The sequence below is a fragment of the Kryptolebias marmoratus genome, linkage group LG13 (assembly GCF_001649575.2).
Source record: "Kryptolebias marmoratus isolate JLee-2015 linkage group LG13, ASM164957v2, whole genome shotgun sequence".
NCBI lineage: Eukaryota > Metazoa > Chordata > Actinopteri > Cyprinodontiformes > Rivulidae > Kryptolebias > Kryptolebias marmoratus.
Genome location: NC_051442.1, coordinates 26065281 through 26086957, shown reverse-complemented (window position 1 = coordinate 26086957; position 21677 = coordinate 26065281). Strand labels below are relative to the sequence as shown.

The 21677-nt window shown below is 37.1% G+C and overlaps 1 protein-coding gene across 1 annotated transcript in view; it reads right to left on the bottom strand.

The window, feature by feature from the left end:
* Positions 1-21677, bottom strand: part of jam3b (junctional adhesion molecule 3b) — a 109364-nt gene that overhangs the window by 17340 nt on the left and 70347 nt on the right. Inside the window, exons 3-4 of the mRNA XM_017437725.3 lie at positions 5140-5208; positions 4938-5051 (exon numbers count right to left, since the gene is read on the bottom strand). Coding sequence (XP_017293214.2) covers positions 4938-5051; positions 5140-5208 — 183 coding nt within the window. The remainder of the gene's footprint in view (positions 1-4937; positions 5052-5139; positions 5209-21677) is intronic.

The window sequence follows — 21677 nt, the reverse complement described above, 5'->3', positions numbered from 1 at the left end:
ACAGAAACATCTGTGCAGAATATGGACTGGAAGCCCTGAGATCAAAGTGGGGAACACCCCCAAAGGTAGTGGAGAATGACCGAGCTAAGATCCTGTGGGACTTCCAGATCCAGACAGACAAAATGGTAATGGCGAACCAACCGGACATAGTGGTGGTGGATAAACAACAGAGGAAAGCAGTTGTGGTGGATGTAGCAATATGTCACTGAGGAAGGAGATCAGGTCTGCAGGAACATTTGAACAATCAGATGAGTACAAAGGCTTGTATAAAGTTTTATTAATTCCCAATGGGTGTGATGTTTCTCCTGCACCAGATTCAACTCAAGGTATGAAGTAGGATGTATATATTTGCTATAGTTGGTGGGAAAGCAATTTACTTATCTTAACCCCTTGTTCATAAACGTTGGATCTTGAACTGAGTAGAAGTTCCGTGGTGTGCTGTGATGTGATAAGATCATTTTCAACTTGCTAAGACATTTGGCCTTTATACATTTCCGGCCGTGTTGAAGTTACTTATGAAGAATCTAAAGACACAATGTGCTTGGATAACCTGGGTAGTTTCTTTATTCTAGATTTTCTCTGACGGACCCTATAAGAAATAATTTCCCTTTTTATAAAAGACACAACAGAGAGGATGTGACCTCTGGAGACTGTATGTTTTAAAGGCAGTTCTTACACAGAAATTATTCTGGACGGAAAAACAAAGTCATTATCTAGGAGTAGATATGTTAAGACACCATGGTGGCAGAAGCTCTGCACCGTGAAGCTCTGCAGGAATGTAATTAAAATATATTTTAATTAATACATTTTAATCACATTCCTGCAACTTCTGTAAAATGTCTCAAACCCATGTGCGCCCACTGTAAGCCCCCGACATATTTATGTTTTTATGAGTGGTGGTGAAGATACTATATCTGACATGTACATTACTTTCTAAAACTATATTGTGGTTTAGGCTGCAGTATGAGTTTTAACTGAGAATAATAAGGATAATAATTTGAACTGTGATTGTCTAAAACAATGAAAACTCATGAAATCATTGCTGTGTTAAAAAGAAATGTTTTATCTTTGACATTTCCTTGTGGTAGTGTATGTTTTCATATGATGCGTTTCATAATGGTTGTTTTTGCTTTTCAACTCTAAATTTTCATCACAAACCTGAGTAATGTGTAGTTGGCTAGCTTTTAAGAAGATGACAGAAAATAGAAGTTTCAAGTAATGTTAGTACTCAGTGTGGGAAAAAAAGTGACAGTACTCCAATAAGTACACAATTTATTTTATATTTTCACATTGGGAGATGTCATTCAGTTTTGTATTGCTTTTTATTTTGCATAAAGCCCAGGTTATATTAATTGAAGCAAACACTCCTTGTTTTTTATTTTATTTTATTTAGTATGTTTTTAAAATAAATCAATTTAGAGTTTCTGTGTGACACATCTGTGGGTTACTGTTTCCTATTTTGTTGTACCTGAACTACAACCTTAAACTCTACCAACTAATATGGATGGTTTGTTTTTCTGTATCAGCTTTTCTGCTTCTGGGAGAGTCATAGTCTATCAACCAAACAAAAATAAATAAAACAAACAAACAACATTTATTTCTCTTTCCTGTTATACAAAACTCATACTGAACTGTGACTGTCACACTGAGGTATGTGTACCAACCTGTGACTTAAATTGAATGTTTTATGCTTTCATTGCTGTCATAAATCAGTCATGGTCAATAGAAATGGACCCTTTTTACAAAGATATTTTCAAAACAACTACTACTAAACAACTACCGACAGAGTAATGTCAGTTACATCCTCCTGACTGCCAGGAAAAAAAAGTCCAGTCCCAATTCTTTTGAAATTCCCCAATCTTTGTAAGATATCGAAGTCCCACCACTTCTCATTTGACATCACTGAAAAGCCCTAAATGTTCTCTGTATATAGCAAAAGGAGCTAATTCAGTAGTATGCAGTGGGGGGGGAGATATTCAGGTTTACAAATGTCTTCCACAGTTTGCAAATTTGAACTACTGGCAGTCAGGAGGATTTAAAAATATGCACTTTAAAATAAGTGACTGCATCGATATTTGGCCCTTTCCCCTAAGTTTCTGGCTTCGAAGAAAATTCAAATTATGTTTTGCCTTTAAAAACAATAACAAATTTAACTCTTGAACAATAATATAAATAATACATAAAACAAATAAAAAATCAGTAGTTTTATAACTTTATATGCAAGGCCACTTGGTATAAAAATATGCATTTTTTGTTTTATTTTAAGTGGGTTGCAACATTTTTGAATTATTGTAATTTAATAAATGATTAAATATGACAAATAAAAAAACATTTTTTACATTGATTCTGTCTATTTTGTTTGACAAGTTTGCCTGTATTATTACCAATCATACAGTTTTTTAAATTGGAGTTTTTCAGACACAACCCTGATAATGTGAATGTTCACTATTCAGAAGGTGATTACAGTAATAAAACTCATACTTTTGTCTTTATATAGCTTTGTTATATTCAAAAGGGTGATATTTTAAAAATTATAGCACAGGTAGTCCTTTGCATAGTACAAAACAACTTAAAATTGACTTTTCTTTTTTCCTTTTTTGCCAGACTAACAAATATCTTCCTTAAAATTACTATTTCAATCAAAGTGATTATAGTTTATAGATTTCAGTTGATATAGTCATTTGCACCCTGCCACACTTCTGTAAATGGCTACAAAGTAGGATTTTTTTCCTGCCAAATACTGATCATGACTCATTACCTTACAATGAAAAAACAAATTTTGCCTTAAAATAACTTTTCATTAAAAGGGTTTATATTTTAAAGATTGTAGATCATGTAGTCATTTAATACAATTTATTTTTCATAACTGATCTTTTATTATTATATTTATACAGTATATTACATTTATCAAAGTACGGTTACTTGACAGTATGGTTCCAAATATAAGGAAGCTTAGCATATCCAGACACCTAAAACCTTGAATGTGTTGCAATAATCCCATATAGAACTGAAATTTGAAGATATTTATGATAAACTACAAACAACTGAAACTAACCCTCTCACAGAGAGAACATCGTGAGGGTTTTGGGAAAAAAATTCAACTGAGACACATCTTTGCTGTAATCATGAGCATACAAATAAACATCTTTTAGGGTAAATATTGTTTAATTCCAAGAAGTAAAGCAGCAGAAACAGTGAGTCACACCAAAAGAGACGCTCAAACAGGCTGTGAACACTGATCCATCAGTGGCGCTCTCTCTCTGCTAGGAGGATTTTGGTCACGTACACAAGTTGGAGGTGTCTGTACCCTAATGCTGATGATCCAGATACATTAGCACACCAGTAAGGAAAGAAAGGGCATGGCTCGGGGGTGGGTTGGGTTATGTTGTTTCAGTTTGATGTCTGCCCCCAACCCAAGTGACTTGGTCACGTGCAAATACGTACAGTTTATTAATTTATTACATACTGTAATGGGAATAAAAAGTGCTTCAATGATTCTCTGCTGCATGTAAGGTAAAGCTGTCTGTTAGAATGGAAAAGTACAGAAGCATTTATGACACCATGTTTTAGTGAAGGAGCACTCCTTATCTTATAGGGCTCTGGGGTGTAGGAAGCAGTTACCTGATCCTTACCCCCATTCCGAGACCCCTCCTCATCCTATGGAAAGTTATGGAGAAGAGCTGGGTATTTAAAGGGGGGCCTTTTGCTCTGTGGTCAGACTCACATCAGCTCAGTGATTCTCAGCTAGATAGCTAAAATAAATTATCCTAAGACAAAACTCTTTGTTGTCCTCTTTGTTAAAGAAAATTCCACAGCAATACCATGATCTTCAATACCCCCCTAATTAATATGAGTTTTCAGATTGGCTCCTTGTGCTTAACTTTTATTCAATCATTGCTCCTCATGAGTCATGCATCACCTGAGCCCTTATATCTGACCCAGTCAGAAGCAGTGTAAAGAAAGTCATGAATTCCTGTTTCAACTGATGTCCTGTGGGTAATGTAGTTTATATGAATTGCCCAAAGCTGAATTGTACAGCTGGTGACACTGAGTACCAGCAGGTTTAGGAGAAGTGGGGTACACTATAAAAAATAATGGTATGCTAAGGATGAAGAATTAGGGGCACGGTCACTGAGTAACAGAGAGTACCGGACCACTTCGAGCACTGAGTAATGTTAACTTTATTTTAATTATTTTTACTCGGTTATTTTGCTTATATAAAACTGTCACTTAAAGGTTTGTATACAAACGTGTATCTTCATGATTTGTCAGTTAGTTGGGAACCCCCTGATAGATGCTGGACTCTTCATACAATGTGTACATGTCACTTCAGAGCCAAGCAGAACTAAGTTCTCAAAGACTTGTGCCTGGTGCCAAAATCAATGCCACATTTTGAACCACCTGGACTTGACCAATAGAGATCATTGAGTTTCCCTAAACAATCTGGAAGTAAACACATTTTTTGACCCAAAATGAAGCAGGTGTGATCTGAACCAAACCCAACACAAGAATTGTTGCTAGTCATATTTTTTTTTTGAACTTTCATGAGGGGAAAGCAATTCTTCCACTGCTTGACAGGCTTTAAACGCCTCATGTACTGTTGGGACTCAGCAACCAACATTATCAAAGATTCAGATGCCAGAACTGCTCATATGGGATTAGTTGCTCCAACTAGTGTTAAAGAACCTGTTATAAAGAAGGAAGCTTTAATACTGAGTTAACCTTAACTGCTAATACTAACATTTTGTAGTTTTCCTCATCCCCCTTCTGCTACCACAAATGAAACAAAACAAACAAAACCCATAAAACCAAATAAAACCAAAAACTAAGCAAACAACCAAATCAAAAGAAAAAAATATAACAAGCAAAACCAACATAGGGTATGTAAAAATCTGCAATCTACAAAACCTGATTTGCTGGTGTGTTTGGTAAATTACCTGAGATCTTCTTGTCAAAGTAAACATAACTGGGCCCATCTCTGGTGATCTTCTTCCACTCAATCCTGGGATTTGTTGTGGAAATGGACTCAATCAAACATGACAATTCAACCTCTGTAGAAACAGACAAACAGTTAAGGATTTGAAGCTTGTTAAGATGCTCTGGAATTTTTAAAATGTATATGAAATGATAAGTTCTCACTGTCAAACTCATCTGTCCTGGGTGATTCATCATTTGTTTTTAATACCACTGCAAACACGCCAAGGTAACCTGAGAGACAAAACAAGGAAGAAACATGAGTTTTCCTTACATTACATAGACAACAGCAGTTATTATTGGCATTGTTTTAGACCCCTTGACGATGAATGAAATACATTAACTCAATAAATTTCCAAACACAGTTTAAAGGAAAAAAGATCAAATCTATTTTAGTGTAAAAATCATAAAAACATATTTGTTCTTGTTTTGTTACTGACCGTCTTCCAGTTTCAGATCAGCTGGTTAAATAAGTATGTGTGTATGTGTGTGTGTGTGTGTGTGTGCTGTTTCTATGCACGGTGGATAATTGTGCAGGGAGGCATGTGCCCTTTTCAGGGCGAGCTCACCATGCCAGTAGTTGAGCTGCCTGTGTGTCTGTCTCTGGGCCTGATGCTGCTGCCCATGTGGGACTAATGGTGCAAAAACACCCCAGAAAAATCTGAGGAGCAGGGCCTTGGGAGGGGGCACTGCTGATTCATCCTGACAGCCTATGGTCTACAAACAAATCCGTGCAAATAATTTCTGCATGACTGTTAACTAAAGAACATACTCATCAACACTTAGATCAGCTGAGATCTAACATGATGCAGGGTTGCTGAAAAAATATTTTTATTCTCTTTTCTCCTGAACAGTCGCGTCTTTCACACCCAGGATGTTTGGCCACACAAGGTCCTTCTACAGCCCAGAGGTCCAGCATTTATAAATGACATCAAGGTTATGATAAGATGCTGGTGTCAATTCAACAAACTTCAGCAAACTATATACCATTTTGAAGCTTCTGAGGTGGAGAATTTGAAAATAATAATAACTCAAAATGAAAAAAATCCCTCATTACAAGTCATTTTGTCCAAATGGATCACATACACAATTTAGTTGTAAATAAATGTGAGGAATATTTGCTTTTTTCTAATGCAATTTTTACAAAAACCCTGATGAGTTTTAGTTACATTAACACCCAAACAATAATTTATTGATGAAGAAATTGTGTTAGAAGTATAAAAATTGAAATGAAAAAGTTTGAAAAGTGGCATATTTTGACAGCTGTTATACCTTTAAACGGTTACTATTAAATTTAATTTGGTAGTACCATTGTACATAAGATTAGATAATTTAAGATAAGACTATTTATCCTACAATAGTCAAATTCAGATGTTACAGCAGCAACAGAACACTGCAGAAAAAAATAATAAGTTCCAGAAAATGTACCTGTATCTTTCACAACATGATAATATGATTGATTTGACTAATGTCCATAAAAGAAAAATAAAAGCAGATGAGAAAATGTAAAAAGACATGCACAAAGGATGTACTGTACAAAGAAAATGTGCTTGGATTCATGTGCCATGCAGTTTCATGCATCTGATTATTTTTTGCATAAGCTATTTTTTTGAGTTAAGTGTACACGTTTCAGAAGAAGCTCCTGGAGGAGCAGCAATCTGCAGGTCCAGACAGCTCCTACTGGATTTACTGGTTGAATAGATTTAAGGTCTCCTGATTCAGAGACCACTGCTCAAACAAGGATAATGTGATCTGAGCCACCTGTCCTCTGAAAACACTGGTCACCTGCTGCAGCAGACAGGATAAGCTGATTAGCTGAAGATCAGAACCAGATAGAGCCTTGTACTCAGCCGCTGCTGACAGTCATAACATTGCACTGATGGATGATGCTGGTCAGAGGCAATAGCACCATGTCCTATTGACCGTACTGTACCTGAACCTGTTGGTGTATGAGTGACCTTCCTGTGGCTTTTACAAAACATTTTATAACACAAATCATACCAAGTTAGACCCAGTAAATGAGTCACTGCTAATAAAGTCTAAAGTAATGCTTTAACATCAACAGACACAAAACGTAGCGTTTGGCTAGAGGAAGAGCAGCTTGATGATGGAAAATTTCATGATCAACATTCTTCTAACGAATATTGAAATTACAACAATTGAAAATAATTTTTCATTGAATTTGGAAACTTTAGATTTATTGCACTTAAACAAAGTAAATTGCCCTGAATGTAAAAGTAAATTGCCCTGAATGTAAAATTTTCTTTGATAGCTTCTTGAAGTTTCCCTTAAAATAACTGACAAAAAAATGTAATCTATTGGATAAAATAACCACAAATAAATAAAAAAAACAACCAAACAAACATAAAAACAATATAGTGGTTCTCCTATATTGTAGGGCCCTGTGAAATCTATTTTCTTTTTTCCTAAATATAATGCTTTATGATGCAGCCACAGATGTAGTCTTTTATATGGTGAATGATTAAAACTTCAGTAATGAATGGGAAATACTTCATGAGTTCAACACAAATACAATCAGAAGTGTTTCAACAGAACATTAAATGATTTTGTAAAAAGTGCTTTAAATCTGCCTGTAGGTCTTTCACAAATAAAATGTCTGCCATTTTTGTGGTAATCATGCCTGTGTTTGCCATGCCATGCCTCATTCCAGTGATAATCATGTTCATTCTCGTCACCTGTGTCCTCTGCTGATTACCTCTCCTACACCTGGGCTGTGCCCTATATATTCTCCTTCTCTGCTCTCCTTCAGTGCCAGATTATGAAAGCCTCAAAGCCAGTAATTCTCCAGCGATCTCAGACTGACTTCCTGTGCCTCAACCTTGCTCACGTTTCTTGGATTCACCCCTTTGCTTCACCCTCATCGGACTCAAGTCGGATTTTGGATTACTGGACATCGACCCCTGCCTGTGACCTGGTCTCGGATTTCTCGCCTGCCCCCCTGGTTCTGTTGCCTGTTTCTGGATCTCCCGGCTTCGACCCCTGCCCGTCCGACCAAGAGTTAAAAGTTTTGCCTCCGCGGCCTACCTTTTTGGAGGCGCTAATCCTCGCTCCCGTTCCTGGACATCTCTCAGCTGCTATCCATCAAGGACCTGGTCCCGGTCCCCGTCACACCACCATCCAGGTCAGTGTAACCTCCTCAGTCCGTGGTTACTTCCTGGTTTTCATGAGGATAACTAAACTATCTCGTCTTTTCTCAGAGCGGCGATCAGAGGTCCACCTGCTACGCGTAGCATTCTCCCTGCTCCTCAATAAAAACAAGTTTAACTGTCAACTCCTGTCGAGGCTGAAATTCTGGGTCCGCTAACTGATTCTTGTCAATTTTAGCTGCTTTAACCCAAAGTTAACAGAATTTGACTAAGGCTACAATCTTGTTCTGACAAAGCTTCAATTAAACAGGGATGGCTTGATTATTTTTATGGATTAGCTGAAGCATTAAGCTAACCTTTTTCATCTTACTAGTTGTTCAGGTTGCCACATAGGTCATGATCACAGGTAATTATGAATGTGGCTTACTGTAGAGATTCACTATATCCACAGCATCATTTAGATATTGTTCTGCTATAAACTTTGGACTTGGTGTTGAAATATAATACCCGTGGAGGACCTCGCTGTAACGTGTCTGCACCCACCTCGATGTCACATCACACTGACACACAAGTACACCTCATTCAGAAGGCAAGACATAATAAGAGGGTGTGGCAAAACTATTATTCATATTTTTTGTCAATAACAGTTTTAGTGACACACAAATACAATTAATCACACAGTCCTAGTTAGAGGGGCTTCTGATCAGCTGTTCAGAGAATCTGACAGATCACACAGCAGAACAGTGGTTAGTACTGTCCTCTCATAAAACACAGATCCTGGGTTCAAATCTCCTTTCCTCCACAGTCCAAACACAAAATGGAGTCTTTAAACTGGCCCTAGGTGAGAACAAGAGTGTGGATGGTTGTCAGCCTTGTTTGTATCTATGTGGTCTTCTGATGAACTGGGGACCTGTCCAGGGTATACCCTCCCACCCCTCTTATCCACTGGCTGTTGAGATACACCAGCTGCCTGTGACCAGGAAAAGGAACAGGAAGGTAGAGCTGGACGATATATAAAGAACATTTTAGATATTGAGTTTGCCCTCGTGCTATAATTAAATTGTCTCTTCTAACCTCTGTGCCACTGCTTCCTTTTTACAATATAATGATAAAATAAAACTAATGTCAGAAAGACAGAAATATAGCATATGTAGTGTGGAAAAACTGGAGGTTGCAGCCAATGCAAGGCTTAGAGGCTCAGGCAGTTAGCCACCCTAATGTGTAACAGACAGAGTGAGTCTTTAGTCCACAAAGAAGTTATTATTGGACAAAGGGCTTGCTGTGCTAGCAGCTTTATTCTGGTGTCTGTGTCTTGTAGCCTATCAAAGTATATTTGTAGAAGTGGTCAATATTCTTTAATATCTGTCAATATATATACTAAACAAAAATGTAAACGCAACACTTGTTTTTGCTCCCATTTTTCTGTGACATAGGCTGCTGTTCTAATATGGTTGTTTAACACTTCTGATCTAAGATATTCAGCTCACGTGTGTGTACAGTGGGTTAGAAGACAGATGTAGTTGGTTTGTGTAAAGTTGTTGTCAAATTATATCTGAATAAAAGTGTGACGGGTCAGAAGACACAGGTTCTCTGTGCTGCTGTTAGACTACATCTGTGAGGATTTGGAATTTTTGTTTCTGTTTTGTTTTCTTTGTGGTTTTTCTGTGGGTTTTAATTAGTGTTTTCAGTTTGGGTTTTTCCTGTTTGTGTTCCTGCTCAGTATTCACTCCTCCTCCGTCACTCTTTTGCCCTCCTTGCCACGCCCATCTCCACCTGTCCGTAATCATCTCCTCACCTGTTTCCACTTCCCTCATTACCCTCAGCACTCAAATACCCGGTCATTTCTCCCACTAGTCGCTGGTTCATTGTTTTTTGTTTGCTGTTTGCTGCTGTGCTCCGTACCTTGTCTCCTTGTTGTTCTGTCCACCGTGTTTGGATTTTTGTTCTTTTTAGCTGCTGCCTCGTCAGCTTTTGTTTTGTTTATTTTTCTTATTTAATTAATTAGTTTATTTTGATGATGAGTCTGCGCTCAGGGTTCCTTTCCGTCGTCCGCAATCCTGACAATCAGTCCAGCTCCAGAACAAAAATTTAGGATGTTAAAAGATCAATTGACAGATCAATCAGTTTTCTTTTTGTTCTCACAGAGCTAATAGTTTTCTTTCTTGTGTCAGTATCAGAGCAGGTTAGGTGTCTGAGTGGGGAGTGACATGGAAACACAAAGCCTCTGAGGTCTGCTGTGGAAACAGCTGTCCAGGAAAGATAATTAATCAACCCTAACCACAGCGAGCCCAGTCTTTATCTACACCAGCAGGTACAACACACCACTTAGAAGTCAAGAAATGAATACAATTACAAATAATTCTGCACAATGTGATATTGATACATTCTTCTGATTATAAAGTGGGGGTATGATTTGACCCCCACTCCCCTAAACTCTACTAAAGATACCTAAATATCACACCTGCAATCAAAAAGTTCATGCTGAAAACACTAACTTTGGGTATTTTTATGTGTTTATGGATTTTGGCATGTTAGAAAGTTGCTGTGTTGATGAAGAAATCTTGTAACATTTCAGTCCTAAAAACTGATCCATGTTTTTCACCATTTGTGTGAATTCTATTCTCTTTTCTACGTCCACATTCCAAGAGTCAGCCCACTGACTCTACTCTTGTCTTCCTATGCTACTTTTATTTTTTACTTTTATGCCTTGCTATTTGTAATTTTACCAATTTCAGATTTAGCTATGACTTAATAAATTTGAGCCTTTAGCTACAATTTGTAAAATTTATCTCTTAGCTAGTTTTGCTGATTTTAGCTATTAGCCATGGTTTTGCTAATTTGCTAATGTTTTTTTAAATTAAGCCTTTTGTTGTGTTTTTATTTTTACCTTTTGCCAATTTTAGTTTTTAGAAACACAAAACACATTTTTGCTACTTTTAGCTTCTAACTACTGTTTTGCTAATTTTAGCTTTTGTTCTGCTTGTTTTAACTTTAACCATCCAGTTAAAAATTCATTCTTCAGCAAACTTCAGCAAAGTCATTCAGCACTCAGCATTCACATGACATTTTCACAGAAAATGCAATTTTTGCAGTTGTAAAGTATTTTGTCCTGTATATAATTGTACAGCTTTAAAATAAAACATGCAAATTATACATCAGGCATGGCTAGATTGGTAATAGTGAGACACTGGCAGCAGCTTTAACATTTCTGTTGATTTTGGTTCTTTTTACAATTCTTATACAGTTCAGACATCAAAATGTAGGAATTTTCTGAGTTTATTACAAAGGTATGTTGACATTTTGGGCAGCAAAACACTTCAGCATATTTCAGAAATTTTCTAATTTACTTTTTACAGTGAATAAATACATAACAATTAAATTTATTGGTAATAAACAAGCATCATTAAGAATCATTAATAAACTGTTTCAAACGGGTAACATTTGAACAGCAGGGACAGTCTTTCTCCACACGTGTACTATAGATATATATGGTATAGTGACAGACTAAGTGTCCCCACCTTTTTGTTACTGTTGTTGGGAACTGAAGCCTTGAGATGCCGTTTTACAGAAGCTGCCATGTTGAAGAGTTTGTGTCTAACAATGTAGGGCTTTACATACATCAAGGTGTTACCTGACCTTTCTTTTATGCATGAAATCAATAATTACAGCTAAACATGTTAGAAAAACGAGTATTTGAACATACAGCAGCAAGGTAAAAGCTACATGAATTAACAAGAGTCAACACCTAAAGGGCAATATTCTATTTGTTAACATAGAGGGGGTGGGACTTAAAATGTACTGGAAATAGTCAAGAGGAAAGGTTGGTTATGTTCCAGCTTCAACTTTTAAGTTCATGCCAGAGGTCTATCAATATACAGTGTTTGATTTGTACTAGTTTGGGATAGGCAGCAATTTTTGAACATTTAAAGTCTGTTTAAAATGGGTAAATGTCAAGAATTAATGTTACTGTTGCATCGGCTGTACCACCACAACAAAAGTCCTGCCTACACACTCTCCCAACTTCCCAACAGGCTGTGACATTTGTGACATCAGTGATACTGCAAATGACACTTTTCTTGAAGCCTCAAATAACTAATTAAAAAGAATCGCATGGAAAACATACATACTGTATTTGAAAATATAGCAGGTAGAGAACTACATGAATCAACCATAAGTCACCTAATTTTTTTAAATTTTTAGTCAAGGAAATGTCCCATTGCTCTACATGGAGGAGAAGGATTTAAAAACTGTACTGCAGCCAGCCACTAGGGGTCACTTGTACTTTGTAGCTTCAACTTCCTGCCTCTGCTCTGTCTCTAGTTATAGTTTACCTAGATGATGCACACAGCCAGTAAAGTATCAGGAAGTGCTGAACATGTCAGCCTGTCTGATGCATTTCTCTTCCTGAGCGTGTTAAACTCTCCTGTCTGTGTTGTGCTGTTCTTGAATCAGCTCCCTGTTTTATTCTGATCACTTGTATTAAGGGAGTTAGAGGTAACAGCTTATGATTGACAGATCAATGGCTTTAAAGCATGCAGGTGCTCAGTGACCTACATTTGAGTTTTTCTTTCTTGGTTGGTCACAGATGTGAGATGTGCTAATCTGAAAATCTGCAACAATTTTTTTCCCCCTAATCTTCCTTGAACATCATGATGGGTTCAGGGTATTCTCTGTAATCTTAGTGTAATGCCCTCATATCCCACCCTGTTTCACTTTTGGATCCCAGAATAATAGAGCAGGCTGTGCAGAGCTGAATATTTCTTCATGCCTGCACTGTATTCTTCCTATACTGCTACTCAGTATATCCAGTCAGACAACACCAGCATCACAGGTGGAAGGGCTCAATTAAGCCAGCAGTGATATTCCTGTGGAACATCTACACCTCCTGTCTGTGGAGAACATTCCCACACCCCTATACATCAAAGTTCACATCAACAGATTTGCGTAGAATCACCAGCTGATATTAGGAAAATCATCACATGCTGAGTGTTTTCGGCCAAAAGGAGTTTTTGCCTGTGTGTGTGCCTGCCTATTACCAAAATATCTTATAAATCACTAGACAGATTTTTAAAAGCTTTCAGGAAATAATCATTGAATGAGCATCTACAACTGACTAACATTTGAAGTCAAACTGAAACAAGATGGCCACCACAGTCAGCTGACCTTAAAAAAAAAAACAGGAATATTATAATAACTCAGTATATTTAAAATATATTGACATAAAATTTGGTGTTGTAGTAGCTGAGACTGATTCACAACACATACTGTGAATGTTAACCGATTGTTCAAGATCTTTATTTAACATTTTGTCATTAACTATTTGGAGTCAACTCTATTTATAAGCAAAATATTTCATGAAACTCTCGATGAAATTTAATGAAACTTTGAGAAAACAGTCATTGAATGTACATCTCTAGCTGGTTACCTTTTGGAGTCAAACCAATTTAAGATGGTTGCCACAGGTAACTGACATTATCCAGCACAAAAATGGCTTTAATTCATATATTTTACAGATATTAAGCTAGAATTATGTGTGCTAGTAGCTGACAGTAATTCACAATACATACTCATGCATGACATCTTGCAATATTACATGAAATCCTGCATAATGTTATTTTCAAGGTTTGACCAAAATGGCTACAACTCCACTATTTCTCATCATAAGATCATTTTAGTCTAAAAGGTGCCGGGTAATACATTGCTTCAAGGAATGCATTTAATTTAAAAAAGTTTTGTAAATTTATTGTAATTTGACTGACTTGTTGAAATAAACCTAAATTTGGTGTTTTTAAGAATCCAACAGAAACGCCTGTTATTCCAATGAACCCTCTCCTGCTGCCTGAGTGGTTTGACACACCAACAATCTGCAAGGCTGTGTCATCAAGATGATTTAGGTGATTTTAACAGCAGTATCCCCTGATGACAGCATGAGAGGAAACTGCTTGTGTGCTCTGACTCCTTCCAATAAGATAAGTAGTGTGGCCATGAAAACCCAAACCTGCGTGGAGATGAGAACATACAGGACATGCTACATAACCAATGTTACATGAATAACATGGCCTAGATACTCCTGATACATATTCAGCACCTTGTTTCCTGTTTCAAAATTGGTAAACAAGCAAACTGAGCCTGGCTGCTGAGAAGTTGGAACTCTGTTAATGTGGTGGACAAATAAAGGATTGAGAATCTAATAACCCCATTTCCCTTCTGCATACCTGCCTTTTGTGTTTCTGGTATATTGAGAAAGTTGTCTGTAAGATAATAACATCAACATTTTCCGTTTATGTGTCTGATATTGAAGCATACGTAGTGTGATCCCTAAAACATGAATCATGCTTAGCAGTGCTATGAAGCTGATTATCAACTTGGTAAGTCAACCCAGGATTTCTGACTGAAAGTTCATGTAAAACGGGTTGAGCTGCAGCAGAGGACCAATAACAGTAGTAAAATTAATGACTAGAAAAGTTCCTGAAGAAACTTTGTAGGGACCTGCCACTAGGTGCATCTATTTTGAATTAAGATGACTCCTAAAGGTTATCAGTAGTAGACATACATCTAATGATTATTTTTGAGTTTCATTAAAACTTTGTCATATGAAAACAGACAAACATATACATAGACTCACACTCAAACAGAAAAGATATGACATTATACATTATTAAAGCCAGTTTTTTAAGTGTTCTTTATATGGTCTAATCAAAATAACATGTTTTTTGAACATATAAGGTATTTATTTAGTGGCCAAAAACTTGAACTAAAATGGTAAACAATAAATGGCCTGCACTTGTCAAATCCAAAGCACTTTAGACTACTATCAGTCATCCACCTATTCTCACACTGATGGTGGTGAATGTGGCACCACCAGGCCCTCTGACCACCAGTAGGCAAGGCAGGTGAAGTGTCTTGCTCAAAGACACAATGGCTGAGATGGATGGAGCAGGGGTTTGAACTGGCAACCCATCGGTTTCAGGACAAACCCCTAGCTCCTGAGCCACTGCCACCCCAACACTTTAAAACTTGAATCACTGGTCATAATCCAACGTCCTCTGACCTACACATTGCTAGAATAATGTTTTGAAGTAAAACTATAATAAAGTATTAAGTATATAAAGTGAATAAAAAATCATTCTACATTTTACCCTATGGAGTTTTTGGGGTGTTGTTTTTGGCAAATGATGTCACCATGGTAACTCAAAACTCCACAAAAAGTAAAAGCACACCTCCCACAGCCAAGATGGTTGTTTCTATGTGCAGTTTGTGTAGGTACATTCTTCTGTTTAGGCTGCATTAAAGTTGATAGAAACATACACAGGACAGTAAAAGGACACCTGCCATAGGAATGCTTATGGCATGCATTCCTATGCAGGCCCCAATAATAAAAATAATAAAAAAGCCAGCAAATTCACAAAATTACTAACCTTACCAGTACTGCCACTACGTCGTTAATGCACAAGTAGACATGGCCATAACTATTATTTTTTAAAGTTCTTCAGAAGCCACCTTTTATAGAAAAAAGAAAGTTTACAATATTCTGTTTTTAGTCTCTTTGCACTAAATGAGAAACAAGTTGAGTCTAGTGCATAGATTTTAAATAAATTAATTTTCTGTCAACTATTCTCTGTAAATATCACTAAATGCAGTGGCAGACAGCAAAAATACTGAATTTTGCCATTTCTCAACAACAAACATCTGTGGTGGAACTAATCACTGCCACTGAATCTGCTATTATGGAGAACAACCTGGCAGAAGCAGAGACAGAGCAACTCAGAAGGAAGGTAACAACGACCCTCTCCAGTGCAAATCCTCCTCCTTCAAAACTTACACCACAAGAAAGGAAAGCTATAACATCTCTTAGCCAGGACCATAACATCACCATTTTGCCATCTAACAAAGGAAGATGCACAGTGGCCCTCAGCACTTCTGAATATCAGGAAAAAATAACTACATTACTGAGTGACAGCACCACCTATGACCTTGAAAAAGGACCCAATCAGCACCTACAAAAAGGATACAGACAACCTGTAATAACTGGAAAAGGACAAAATAATCTATAATTTTTTACCACAGATTATATATATTATACATGCAATTATTGAATACAATTTATATATGATATGAAAAGTTTAGTTAAGGTAAAATAACAACTGAATGTTACAGTCTTCATTATTCCATTTTAAAAAGTTGTTTGTTTCTCTCCTCTTGATGTAAGTAAAACCATGTGACTCAATTTATGCAAAAGAATTTCTCTCCATAGTTTGATGCAACCAACAGTATCTTTACAACATGGAAATATTCAGGCTTTTTAATAACATACATAAATAATTAGAACTTAATTTTATTCATTTTGTCGTGTTGGAGTTGGCTCTTTAAACCTATAGTTTGTATGTTAATTTGCACATTTTTCTTTACATTTTATTTTGTGATATACTGTAAATGCCGAAGTTGACTGTCAAAAAAATAAATAAGATTAGGATTTTTGAAGGAAATTTAGTTGTTTCGAATAACTGATTGCTGGTAAATTGTCCAATTAAAAAATCAAAATATCAATACTCAATCATGGCGACCCTAAATGTTATTCATTTAGCTGTTAACACCATCCACACATTAACTGTGCTTAAAACAGGCAAATTATTCCATTAAGGTTAGGTGTTATATCAGGATGTTTTTCTCTTGCTACAATGTACAAAAAATGATAAAGATATATATATATTAGCATTTTACTTAAAATACTGCTGCTTAAAAAATAGAGGTTGAAAAGAAAATGTAGTGAAGATGGCGAGGGAACAGATCTCAGGGGAACGCGATACTTTTTCAAGGCACTGTAAATTAAAAATTGATCATCATCACAGTATCAGTGAATACAGTATCATTATTGCAAAGAAGTGCAATAAATTACAGACTATTATAATTTAAGCACCATTCATTCATGCTGCAAAAATAATATATTTGGTTATTTAAATAGACTCTGACTGGCCTTGATCTCATACCTGGTTTAGATGGTTGAGATGGCAAAAGATAAAGTGAGGAAAATGTAGGTTTATTATTGAAATATTAAACAATAATGTTGTATATCGCAAGATTTTCTAATATTGTTAAGCCCTATGATGGTTACAGTGGGATCCTGGCTGAAGCATACTCTGATGATGGTCAAGTTCCCATAGAAACATCTGGGAAATTTCCCTAGTGACAGGGTTTTCTCCTCCTCACCATTTCTACTGTTGATTGATGGTCCACAGGATCCCACCTGTTTAGCTCACTGTGGAAGAAAGTGATTAATCAAGCCTGATGAAAACAGTCAGCATGTGTGATGATGACAGCGAGGAAGAGGCTTCAGAGCTGAGTTGGCCCACAGAATGACCCAGGGTTAGATTGTCATTGCTGTGGTCATCCAACATCATCCTCACACAAACTAGCCTTACTCAACCTACCTGCTTTTACCTAGAACACTCCACACAACCACTCACAGGAAAATTAGCTTTATCTGCTAAACCTTCCACATAGGGATGCCCTGATACAATACCAGTATCAGGTATCTGTTCTATATTGTGTACTTGTACTCATAAGTATACTCATAAGTGTGAACAATACCACAAACACCTCTCAGTTGAGCAATCAAGTGTTAGAGGAGAAACAATGACAGCCATGTGACAGTTAGGTTTTTTTATATCTTAGTTTAGTTTAATTCATTTGGCAGTCATTATCCTCACTCCTTACCAGTTGATAGTGGAAAACCCCCCATATAGTTGTTTGCTAACCACCAATAAACAAAGAGGAAGAAGCAGAAGAAGCCATGTGGAGGGATTTCAATGTGAACAATGGTGACAAAAATAAATACGACTGGGAATATACATGAGCTTTTTGAAAAGACTACTGCTGTTCAGGCTCTGTTTGAGGAGTTAACACAAAAAGTAAGCCCCTCTGATTTTTAAACACATTTTCAAAGTAAATGTAAGACGTGTAATGGCATTATTAGTACTCCTATCAGTACTCTGTATTGGCAAGTACTTAAATGGAAGTATCTAGGAGGCACTACAAGACCGGAGAACAGTTTGTCTTCTGAGGTAGTCAGCATATTAAATAATAAAAAATATATATTTACAACTGATTTACTGCAATTACTTGCACATGCTATAGCACATTTGCACATGGAAGGAGACATACTGCCGTCAACACTATCATTAAGAATTAAAAATTAAAACAATTCACGGCTAAATGCTGCTATAAAACCAAAAGCATACACTGACAAAACTTTTTCTAGGCTATATTCAGTCCAATTTTAGCCTAGCCATCTATTCGGCTCCAAAATGTCCACACTAGGTCTCTCATACCTGCATATGAGCTCCAAGATAAAAGTAGCACAAAAAGATTTATATTCCCACTTTAGATAAACTTGTGGCTTACTTATGCTCCTAAATAGTGTGATATCACTTAGAAGTGTTACTCTATTCTGTCTGATTTAAAGTCAGGAAAAGATATAGCATAGTTTTAACTAGAGTTGCAATATTCTAGGAATTTTAAAAGTTGGAAACCTTTCATGGGAATTAACAAGAATTTATGGGAATAAATAGCAATAAACGTGGAATTTAAAATACTAAAGTTTGGCCCGTAACAGGGATTTTAAACATCCATTCATTTCCTTCACCCATTTTTCCTTTCCAGGTCACAGGGAGCTGGTGCCTATCTCCAGCAGTCACTGTTCGACAGGTGGGGGACACCCTGGATAGGTCTCCACTTTTTTTATGGCAGTGTGAATGTGACATATCTGACCCAGGTCTTTGCCGTACTGAATCAGATAATTCTCTGACGTTTTTCAAAGCGTCTGCAGTGTGAGTGTTCATGTCTTATTACTTTTGTCAGATGGAAGGACAGATGTCCTTCATGTCAAAGTCCCACCACTCTTTGCTCTGACTCTGCATCCACACAGAGGTAGCAGCCACAGCTCCAAAAAAAAGGATCATTAACATTTGCGCTTTTTCTTCTCCATCTACTTTGATCTTTTACCATTTGGATACACAGTTGCACCGACTGAACAGCAATTTCAAAATCAATGCACACATGCTAACACTTGCAGCATTGACATTTATTTCCATAAACACAGCATGCAGAGTGTGACGTCATATCTTCTTCTGTGCATGCAGGTCATTTAGGGAACTGGAGATTGTTCACACTGGAGTCTGATGGAGGTTGCATTTAAAATGTAACGTGAACGACCATGCAAAAAAATCATAACTGAGCATTAAGACCTGCAGTGTGAACACAGCCTTAGAGACAAAAGAGACAAGCAATTTAGAAAGTTTCTCTAACATGTTTGGTCTGTGGAGTACCTGGAGAAATCCAACAGATAAACATGTGAACTTCACATAGAAAGCCCAGGAACTGAACCTGCAAACTTTTTGCTGTGCGGAGCCTAACTACTGCCCTTACATGCAACCCGATTTTATACATGGTTGGGGAAAACATATTTCAGCATAATCTTGACTAAAACAGCCAGATTTCATTGCTGTAAAAATGATAAGCTGCCACCTGGACATGTGGGGACAGATGGAAAGAGTAACATAAATTTGAAATGCAATTTGCTATTATTTGTTTTTATCTTTTGTTTTTAAGCAGGTAAAATGACAAAAAAGATCATATTACATGTATAGTTTAGTTTAGAGTTATGATAATAAAATTTAATATTTTTATGTAATTACTATTTGCTGATAGATTTTTGTCATGTGCAATTTATAGATTTTTGTTTTGTTTTTAAGTGAACCCAATGAAAAAAAAACAAACACATGAAATCATCATATATTGTATATATTTTGAATATCCACAGCTTCACTTCCCATGGAAAGTTTCCAGGAATTTTCTGGCCCTTTGCAACCTTAGTTTTAACACTTAGAACAACAATTTTGCTTTCTCATTGCTACAGCTGAACACTGTCTGTCTAACATAGAGCTAAAAACAGAGAGGGAGCACTTGATTGTGTGATTCAATGGACAATTGTTGCCGTTATCAAAACGGGAATCAGTTGTCTTGTTTTCATTGTCTTTATTTCATGTTGCTGACATGATTTTACACCAGTGTGTTGAATTTTAGCCAGATCTAGTGTTTAGCTGAAGACCTAGATCACTTCAAAGACAGCATGTCTTCTCTATGACAGACGTGTTTGTTGACATTGCTCCCATTTTGGATCCTTCATGACACCACAAATTCTGATTAGACAAGCGGGAGAGCTCCCTCTCCATTTTTAACTCTGTGCTGTCTGACTGTCTGACCATTGTACTGAATCAGCTCAAAGATATGGGAGGGGGTGGAGAATGTAACAATTAAAAAAAAAAGGTTTTAGTTTATAACTAAAACAGTTAGATTCAATGAACAGTAGATGTTTTTCTCTTTTTGCTGGGAGTGATAACGTTAAGTCAAAATATGTGGGAACAAAAACAAAAGTTTGAGGGAGAAGCTGCTCCACCTGTTCCACTGAGCAGGCACCTATGTGTACATGCGTATATGTACCTATTTTCTTACTTTTTCAGTTAGTGACTGTCTTGTTGTATAGGCTGTGAACGTTTTGGTCCATATGCTGATTGTGTGCCATTGTAATTTCATGGATAGTCATGTTTAGGAGTTGCATCCTGGTATCAGGAGGAGTTAAAATCCAGGTGCATTTAAAGACATCTCAGTTCTGCCTACGAGGGCTCCTTGTATATTTATTTAGCCTGCATTTCCATATGTAGCTGCTTCAGGGTTCTGTCTGCTGAGCCCAGCCTGTCCGGAATGACCCATGTGCATCTGATCTGGGAGGGTCAAAGACTTGGTCTGAGCCAACGAAAGAACAGAGGGGGGTGGTGTTTGGAGGGCTGATGGTGTCACTGAATGCCTGGGAACCTGTCACGTTGTGTCAGTGTTAGCGTGTACATCTGGCCTGCTCTCACTTTAACCCCAAGCTAAGTATGACTGGGCTCACAGGACTGGATCCACAGAGGAGAAACACTAACTTTCACTCTTCCACCTTAAAGTGGACGAATCTGAACTTGCACTGATGGTCACTGCTCTGAGCCCAGAGTTTTATGTCAAAGAATGTCAATAATCAAACACACACTTGTTTCTTTATAAACCTCACTCAGCTCTGAACTGTTGTTACACAGCTTACGTCTCACAGGGTAAAGGGATTTGAGGCGAAGATCATGATTGTGCAAGCTAAAACACAACACAACTAAAGGCCTAACATTCTTTGAAGGAATGTACATCTTTAGGCCAGAGTTTTAGACTTCTGATGAGAAGAGAAGGCAGTACAGACATTTTGGTCAAACCTTGAAAAGTATGTTATGCACAATCTCGTGGTTTTGCAAGATCCCGCAAATTCAGTTAGTGCTAAGTGTGTGTTGGAATTGACTCTCAGCTACTACCACACCAAGTTTTAACTCAATATCTGTGTAAATGACTGACTTATAGTTAGGGTTCCAAGCCCGCGGAAGCAAGCGGGCGGCCAATGCAAGGCATGGCCGTTCGCCTGCTCCCAGCGGAGCAGGGAACCCTATTGTTTTTGTAACGATTTTTCAAAATTGTGTATTATTATTATTATTCTCCGCTAAAACTGGTTGGCCAGAAAAA